This window comes from Raphanus sativus, unplaced genomic scaffold (genome assembly GCF_000801105.2).
Source record: "Raphanus sativus cultivar WK10039 unplaced genomic scaffold, ASM80110v3 Scaffold0963, whole genome shotgun sequence".
NCBI lineage: Eukaryota > Viridiplantae > Streptophyta > Magnoliopsida > Brassicales > Brassicaceae > Raphanus > Raphanus sativus.
Window position 1 is genome coordinate 1 of NW_026616277.1, and position 8,706 is coordinate 8,706.

General features: G+C 39.1%; 3 protein-coding genes across 4 annotated transcripts; 2 read left to right on the plus strand and 1 right to left on the minus strand.

The window, feature by feature from the left end:
• Nucleotides 1-59: 59 nt before the first annotated feature.
• LOC130503462 (DNA cross-link repair protein SNM1-like) lies at nucleotides 60-2,636 on the plus strand. Its single transcript, XM_056998075.1, has 10 exons — nucleotides 60-227; nucleotides 302-487; nucleotides 568-945; nucleotides 1,025-1,088; nucleotides 1,161-1,378; nucleotides 1,473-1,580; nucleotides 1,668-1,773; nucleotides 1,857-2,068; nucleotides 2,148-2,251; nucleotides 2,333-2,636. The coding sequence occupies exons 1-10, from the start codon at nucleotides 60-62 to the stop codon at nucleotides 2,484-2,486; spliced, it is 1,698 nt and encodes a 565-aa protein (XP_056854055.1). The 3' UTR covers nucleotides 2,487-2,636.
• Nucleotides 2,547-3,401, minus strand: LOC108855683 (ubiquitin-related modifier 1 homolog 1). The gene is made up of 4 exons (XM_018629559.2): nucleotides 3,246-3,401; nucleotides 3,076-3,151; nucleotides 2,906-2,988; nucleotides 2,547-2,822 (listed from the first exon to the last, which is right to left on the minus strand). The coding sequence occupies exons 1-4, from the start codon at nucleotides 3,266-3,268 to the stop codon at nucleotides 2,705-2,707; spliced, it is 300 nt and encodes a 99-aa protein (XP_018485061.1). The 5' UTR covers nucleotides 3,269-3,401; the 3' UTR covers nucleotides 2,547-2,704.
• Nucleotides 3,402-4,539: 1,138 nt separating this feature from the next.
• On the plus strand, nucleotides 4,540-7,904 carry LOC130503464 (lysophospholipid acyltransferase LPEAT2-like). Of its 2 annotated transcripts, XM_056998076.1 has the most exons (14): nucleotides 4,549-5,126; nucleotides 5,257-5,437; nucleotides 5,526-5,585; nucleotides 5,696-5,859; nucleotides 5,941-6,004; nucleotides 6,103-6,171; nucleotides 6,255-6,350; nucleotides 6,484-6,528; nucleotides 6,693-6,763; nucleotides 6,844-6,910; nucleotides 7,005-7,055; nucleotides 7,149-7,259; nucleotides 7,344-7,391; nucleotides 7,472-7,904. In XM_056998076.1, exons 1-14 carry the CDS (start codon nucleotides 4,666-4,668, stop codon nucleotides 7,598-7,600), a joined length of 1,617 nt encoding a protein of 538 aa, XP_056854056.1. In that variant the 5' UTR covers nucleotides 4,549-4,665; the 3' UTR covers nucleotides 7,601-7,904. The 2 variants fall into 2 exon arrangements, 1 of the variants encoding a protein (XP_056854056.1); XR_008940834.1 differs by lacking the exons at nucleotides 6,255-6,350; nucleotides 6,484-6,528; nucleotides 6,693-6,763; ... (3 more) ...; nucleotides 7,344-7,391; nucleotides 7,472-7,904 and having other exon boundaries at nucleotides 4,540-5,126; nucleotides 5,682-5,859.
• The last annotated feature ends 802 nt before the right edge of the window (nucleotides 7,905-8,706 follow it).

Sequence of the window (8,706 nt, forward strand, 5' to 3'; positions counted from 1 at the left end):
TAATTCGATGGAGGCTAGGTTGTGTTGAAGTCGAGGATTCGTCTCGACGAGGAAGAGGGATGAGTCTGACTCTGAGTCTGAGCTTTGACGTGTTGATAAAGCTTTGCTCTGAGGGCAGAGATGATTCGATTCAGTGTCCACTGTGTGAAACTGATATCTCTGCTTTGAGTGAGGAGGAGAGGCAAGTCCACACCAATAACTGTCTTGATACTCAAGCTCCTCAGCAAGTAAAGCTTCCTTTGTTTATCTCATAAGAATTTAGGGTTTAGTTATGTATTAAACTTGTGAATTTTGAGTGTAGGGCTCATTGAGAAAATGCGAGAAGTCTTCTTCTTTGATCGAAGAATCTGTTGATGATCCTGTTCAGCTAGTTAATGATATATCTCCGGTGCTTAAATGGGTTAGGAGTCTAGGTTTAGCTAAATATGAAGATGTTTTTCTTCGTGAAGAGATCGACTGGGATACCCTTCAGTCACTCACTGAGGAGGTAAATGGAATAAAACACCTTTTATCTCACAAAAACTTGATAAGTATCTTCTTCACCAATGGTGTTATATTTCTCTACAGGATCTCCTGAGCATAGGTATCACGTCGCTTGGCCCCAGAAAGAAGATTGTGAATGCACTTAGCACACTCAGAGAAGAAGCCTGTGCAGCATCTTCAGCCGAAGCGCAGGCACAGTCTCTTTCTAATAGTAGCCATGTTACCGACAGACAGAGGGAGAGGTCAACCTACCGTAAAGCAAGTGAGCCTAAAAAACCAACCGCCAACAAGTTGATTACAGAGTTTTTCCCTGGTGATGCCACGAAGATCCCGAAGAAGCTCCCTAAAGAACCTGTCGCAGAGCAGAGCTGTAGACGTGCTGCTGTGAGAAGAAACGGCAACAACGGAAAATCTAAAGTCATTCCACAGTGGAATTGCGTTCCAGGAACACCTTTTCGAGTGGTAACAAGCCGGTCCACGGTTTCATTTCATGTAATGCGCTGAATAATTATATGTTTGGTTGACTTTCTTATGTACGCAGGACGCATTCAAGTACCTCACACGCGATTGTTGCCATTGGTTTCTTACACACTTTCATCTTGACCGTAAGTAGTTTTGCCTTCATACACATAAGAATCCTACACAATGCTTAAAGTCTCTGTGGTCCTCATTTACAGATTATCAAGGCCTGACGAAGTCATTTAGTCACGGGAAGATATACTGTTCCATAATCACCGCAAAGCTGGTAAATATGAAGATTGGGATCCCTTGGGAGAGACTGCAAGTCCTGAACCTTGGCCAGAAGGTTAGTATTGCGGGTGTTGATGTGACATGCTTTGATGCAAACCACTGCCCCGGATCCATCATGATACGCTTTGAACCAGCCAACGGTAAGGTGCGTGTTCTTTTAATCTAAAGACCATTCCAACGGTATGTTTAGCTTTCCATTCACAGAATAACATTTTGGACTCTGTTGATGTGTTATATAGGCTGTTCTACATACGGGTGACTTCCGCTATAGTGAAGAGATGTTAAACTATCTGACTGGTTCGCCTATCAGCTCTCTTGTCCTTGATACTACATACTGTAACCCTCAGGTTAGTCATGTGACATCAAACTAAACATATTTACAAAATGCTTTCAATGATTGGTTTTTGATACAAAGTGCCATCATTATGTTGCAGTATGACTTTCCAAAGCAAGAGGCGGTAATACAGTTTGTTGTCGAGTCTATTCAAGCAGAAGCCTTTAATCCAAAGACCCTTTTCTTAATAGGAAGTTACACCATTGGTAATACGTTCGAATCCATGTCATGTTTGAGACAGGCTTATTGATGAATCTAAATCATTTTTCTCTGTCTTCTCTGTTGAAAGGAAAGGAGAGGCTGTTCTTGGAGGTTGCACGTGTGCTACGTGAGAAGATCTACATCAATCCTGCAAAGTTAAAACTCCTAGAGTGCTTGGGGTTCTCTAAGGAAGATATGCAGTGGTTTACAGTGAAAGAAGAGGAGAGCCACATTCACGTTGTGCCCTTGTGGACGCTTGCCAGTTTCAAACGGCTGAAACATATAGCTAACCGATACACAGTAAGAAACAACACACCTCTTAGGTTTAATGTCAAAAGAACAAACCAAACAAATGTTTTTTTTTTTAAATCTCATGTAGAACCGATACAGCCTAATTGTTGCATTCTCTCCAACTGGGTGGACATCGGGTAAGTCCAAGAAGAAGTCTCCAGGAAGAAGGTTACAACAGGGTACAATAATAAGGTAAAATTGAATTCTCGCCATCTCCAAGTCTCTGTGGTGGTGTGCATTGAAGCTCAAAAATCTTTGTATATGTCGTTGCAGGTACGAGGTTCCTTATAGTGAGCATAGCAGCTTCACAGAGCTGAAAGAGTTTGTGCAAAAAGTGTCGCCTGAAGTGATCATACCGAGTGTTAACATCGATGGACCTGAGTCTGCATCTGCAATGGTGTCTATGTTGCTTACAGAGAGTGTATGAGAAAGATGGACGAAGGAAGTAGAGATATCATCATCATGTTTTAATAGGTGTAATGTAGCATTATGTAACCCACCACGTGAGATTCTATGTATTGTTTTCGTGAAATGTTCTTTCTAATATTAATTCTTCAAGTAAACAAACACATTATTATTGGTTCTGTAGTTGCAGAAATGACATGAACTTCGATGATGAATCACACTCCAGCGATATGTTCTTTTTTATCCACCGTGCAAGGTGGAGATGAAAACGATAACATCTTTCTCTTGGATTGTGGTCTCGAGCTGGCCGCTTAGCTCCCAATCACAGTCGTTCACTAACACAAGAACACCAGGTCTTCTGCAACAAGAATCGATTCTCTTCCCCTGTTAATAACCATTTATTATATTAATGTAGAGCTGATGAAAGAAGGAAAGACATACACAGTATCACCCTTGATGAACATTTCAGGCCTCTCTTTGATCAGATTTGTACGAACCCATGTAAGCAAATGCTTCATTGTCAGCTAATTCAAGAGAAAGAAAGCTTTTAAGTTTTAAGATAAATCATAATAATAATAAGAACCAAACACACATAAAGATTGAAGCTTTACATCATCTTCGCCATTGGGCAAGTCTACGTTTACTTTATGGATCTTTTGTGAATCGCAGAGCAGCTCTAAACCTCCCCTACATATCATATCAAAGTTACACATAAATATTCCAAGAAATAGGGAGAATCATTCATTTCACACTATCAAAGAGAAAGGGATAATAAGCTCACCCGAATTCAAGAGTTAATTGCATCCCCTTCGATGATCTTCAAGTACAAAAACCAGCTGCTCTTCCCAGTGTTTTCGTAGACACCACTTGTCCCCCTTTTGATAGTAGGATGAATCAGTGACTCCCAGATTCACAGATATTGAAACGACAAACGTTTCAAATTTAAGACATGTTGGGCTCTTTAATTGGGCCTTAAGTATATAAATACTAGACATTGTTGGAATGCGTTTTGGATCTTCCGAGGCTCGTGCAGATCATTATGTTGTCAGTCTCTGATCCGGTCCGGTCGTTTGTAATCTTATCAGAAAGTGCGCAGGAGAGTGGTGAACTGGTGGGGTTGGGGGGTCCAATACTTGCGCCTTCGTCTCAACATTTTCTTTTGGTAGGCCTAGTTAAGAAGAAAATTAACATTTTGATGTGAACTAATTTAAAATTTGCAGGCTCGAGTAATAATTAACAGCCCACGCTTAGCGTATTATATTTTGACAAAAAGATGATAATAATAGTTTGTTATAATGTCGACACATGCTATTTATATTGATATGTCGGCCACATATGTCAATCGGGCTATCTCCCTAATCCGACGATGACGAATCAATCAAATTAACTAAATTTTCCATCACTTTTTCTTGCATTTTGGATATCCACTCAGATCTATAATCTATGACATAACTAATTTTAAACATATATCAAATGCCGGTTATAACTAAACAAATTAGGGGTGTTAAAAAAATTAAAAACTAAACGAATTAGTATAGGTTTTAACCAAGTCGAATACAAATGCATGACACAAAAGATATATTTTAGACTTATAACTTTCATATAATTTCAAAATATAGGATAAAATGTTAGCACATTAATCATTATAGTAAAGGAAAATACATGGTTAAAGTTATAAGACATATACATATATTAAATTTTTAAAGCAAGTAGAATAGTTTTTTTCCGAGAGTGGTTAAGTATCAAATAATATATTATTCCAATCGGAGATTATTTATGAGTTTTTTAAGACAGTCCATGCCGAATCCATGTGAAAGAGCAATGATAATCTTTAATACTATAAATTATCTGCTTCCGTTGACCGAAAACTTTAATCGTGGCCCCCTTGTTAATTGTATTTGCTTATTCCATAATAGATTTGCTAAAACCCCCCAGGCTGTAATCAAACATTTGTTCGCTCGCTGAGTTAATTAAATCAAAGCTTAAAATAGACTACACCCACAGATTCTAAAAATTCTTATAATCCGTATCAATAATAGCTTAGGGGGTAATCAAAGAAATTAAATTAATTATTAACCGAACACTTAAAAAAAAGGGGGAAGGAAGAAAACAAATTAACAAGCACCACAAAGCCTGAGAGAGAGACCAATCTCTCCTTCTTCTCTCTCTCTCTCGCTGTGTTCTTTACAGACACACCGAGGATGTCGGATCCTGATTTGTCGTCCCCGTTGATCCACCGTGATCAACCAGAGGTCGTCATCTCAATCGACCACGACGATGGAGGAGAAGAAGGCTACATCCCCGCCGTCGTTGGTCTACAAAATCAAGAACCTCCACGTGTTCCACGTGGTTTTCAATCCGACAATCTCAACAACCCTTTCGGCTTCCTCAGCGAGGCCGAGCCTCCTCCGACGACGGTGGATCCGTTCCGGAACGACACGCCGGGAGTCAGCGGACTGTACGAGGTGTTAAAGATCGTGGTCTGCCTCCCGATCGCGTTGCTCAGGCTCGTCATATTCGGTGCTAGCTTAGCTGTCGGTTACGTGGCGACGAAGCTGGCTCTTGCCGGGTGGAAAGATAAACACAATCCAATGCCTCGGTGGAGGTGTAGGATCATGTGGGTTACTCGGATCTGTACCAGATGTATCCTCTTCTCCTTTGGGTCAGTTTTTTTAAAAAAAAATTAGGAAACTTTTAGTTATATAATAACATTTGGTGAAATGGTTTTAAATAGGTGTTAGATAGTGTTTGTTACATGATGTTGTGTTGATAATCTTTCCTTGCTCTTGCAGTTATCACTGGATACGAAGGAAAGGGAAACCTGCTCGGAGAGATACTGCTCCCATCGTTGTATCAAACCATGTTTCTTTTATCGAACCAATCTTCTTCTTCTATGAGCTGTCACCCACCATTGTTGCATCCGAGTCGCATGATTCGCTTCCTTTTGTTGGTACTATCATCAGGGCAATGCAGGTAGGCAGCTAGCTAGTCAGCACATATTTGGTTTTAAGATGCTGGGGGCCTCGTTTATACTAAAGTTTCTGTTTTTGAATATGTTAAGGTGATATATGTTAATAGATTCTCACAAGAATCAAGGAAGAACGCTGTGCATGAAATAAAGGTATAGAGTTTCTTGTGGAATGTTTTTAGAACCATTTTGTGGTTGAAAAGGATTCAAAATGTTTTTGTTGTATTTGATACGCAATGTGCTTTCAAGGGATGTAAATACAGAGAAAAGCCTCCTCCGATAGATTTCCTCGCCTGCTGCTCTTCCCTGAAGGAACCACCACCAACGGGAAAGTTCTTATCTCCTTCCAGCTCGGAGCTTTCATCCCAGGCTACCCTATTCAGCCTGTTGTAGTTCGGTATCCCCATGTACATTTTGATCAATCCTGGTGAGAGACTCTCTCTTTCCTGTCTTTCTACTTCCTACAAAAAAAGTACAGTACTGATGTTTTATGAGATTTTTTTTTCAGGGGGAATATTTCTTTGTTGCTGCTCATGTTTAGAATGTTCACTCAGTTCCACAATTTCATGGAGGTATGCAATGTTTTTTATCTAGCAAGCTTAGTTCATTGACTGTGTTCGGTGTTTTAGAATTTCACTTATTTGGATCATTTTTCTCCGGAATGAAACAGGTTGAGTACCTTCCAGTAATATATCCAAGTGACACTCAAAAACAGAATGCTGTGCGTCTCTCCCAGAAGGTATGTTTCTGGTGGAGACGGAGACTTGTTTTTTCTTTCTTTTTTGGCACTTAGTACTACTGATGGTATACCTGTGAATACAGACCAGTCATGCAATTGCAACCTCTTTGAATGTCGTCCAAACATCTCATTCTTATGGGGACCTGATGCTATTGAACAGAGCATCTGAATTAAAGCTGGTACGTGCAGCTCACTGGTGTTTTCCCTCTCTTGAATAGCTTCATATGGTTATATTTTTTTGTTATCTATGCCTCGTAGTTTCTTCAGAAACATTCATCTTGTTGATCACATTTTTTAAATGTTTTGTTTCAGGAAAACCCCTCAAATTACATGGTTGAAATGGCCAAGGTTGCATCGGTAAGTTCATTCTATAGTGCTACAAGTTTGATGCTTCTCATTTACATCAAGGAGACACATATCTAATGATTGTGATAACGTCATGTATATATGGTCCATCAAGAAAGAATGTTCATTATTTTTATCCCTAGTGATTCCTGTTGCTCTGTCTTTGTTCCTTGCAGCTATTCAATATAAGTAGTTTAGAGGCAGTTCGGTATTTGGATACATTTTCTTCCATGAATCCAGACTCAAGGTAATGACTTTTTTTGCCGTATTTTAAGTTACTTGTCTTCTAAGTTGCAAATCTTCAGGAATTTTTTATTCTCTTTGCAGTGGACGTGTTACGCTACATGACTTTCTTCGGGTTCTTAAACTGAAGCCTTGCACTCTCTCTAAAGGGGTCAGTTTATGAATAATAAAATTATTTTTCTCGCCTTCGTTGTCTAATTTATATGCCTATGCTCTTATCTTATGCGTTACTTATACTGTTGTAGATATTTGGGTTCATCGATGTGGAGAAAGCCGGATCAATCACTTTCAGACAGGTACATACCTTCAGGGGATCACTTTTTGTAGAGATTCTTAGTTAAACAGTCTCTTTAAATCTCATCCTTCTTCTTCTGCTGATTGGTCTGCAGTTCTTGTTTGCCTCGGCTCATGTGTCGGCACAGCCACTTTTTCAGCAAACATGCGAGCTAGCCTTTTCCCACTGTGACGCAGATGGAGACGGCTTCATCTCAGTTCAAGAAGTAGATTTAGTTCTTCACCTCTTTTGTCATATTAGCTTTTGAGTTCTTATGACTTACTACTTTTCTTCCTTATCTTTGGCTCAGCTTGGAGACGTGCTGAAACACACAATGCCAAACTCGAACAAGGACGAGGTAAGTGTGTATAGACACTCATCTCATCCATGAATCGGAAAATGTGTAGCTAAACGGTTTAGAGTTTCTCCGTGTTGTAGGTTCAAGGGATGTACATTCTGCTAGACGACGACAAAGACCAAAGAATCAGCAAGGATGACTTCTTGTCGTGCTTAAGAAGAAACCCTCTGCTCATAGCTGTCTTCTCCCCTATCTTGGCTCCAGCATAACACAGACAGACAAAAATTGATGGCCAAGATCGTGTGATGATACAACCATGTCTTTGTGGTATATCATTATATACCTTTTTGTTTTCTTTCAGATTGTAAAAAAAAAAATGAATGTCAAAAGATAGGGGCTGCTATGTTTTTGGCCTATCCCCCCCATCCAGTGAGTTTTGGACTATAACTGCGTGCCGTTTTGTACCAAAGAAAACGCTATGGTGTTTGCTCCTCTAGTTCTGAGTAAACTCTCATCTGTATTTGTTACCTTTTGTATCATCCAAATTTCTATTGTATCAGTGGTTATTATTTATTTTTTGACGTATATTATCAAAGCTCTTGCCTCTTAGTTAAGTCATTGCTAGTTTAATTTTTTCGACATTTGAAATCTAATATCTTAATTACATACTCTCACTGCTTAGTATAGCCCAGCCCCAGGTGGAGAAAGCTGACGCAAGCATTGGTTTATAACACTTTACAGAGAAATAAACGAATTAAAAAAAGGACAAGTAGAATCTGAAGATGGAATAAGAACCGTCGGATGAAACAGCATAGGATGGTTTACAGCACGCTCTGTGGTCCCCTCCACTGGTGATGAGAATCTCATCTACCCCACGTGCCCGACATGTGTCGGTACCTCAACTGGGAAGTGCAAACTCTCTCCCCAATGGCCAAATCAGTTCTCTTTTTCACCTTCTCCAATTAAATCTCTTATTTTTATTAAGCTATCCACATTTTTAAATTCCGATCACTATCGGTTGAGCACATATCTTTAATTGCTTTACCTTTAATCTTTTAAATATCATAAACTAATCCAAATTAAAAATAAAACAAATGTTCTACTTGGGCAATAAAATATCTATATAATTTATTTTATGTTTTTTTTTAAGACAAAATTTTTAACATGGTTGAATTCAATAGAATCGCAAGTCCGCTGATAAACTCATTCTCTAGGGTATTCAAATGTGTTCTAAAACATGGATATTAATCTATGTTAGGTAAACATAACAATATGACTTAGTTTCGTATAGCAGGATGATCGAATCTAACACGTGTTAACATTTCAGGTCCGTCCACTATTACTTGACCACAAGACCTATTCTTATTTTATGTTT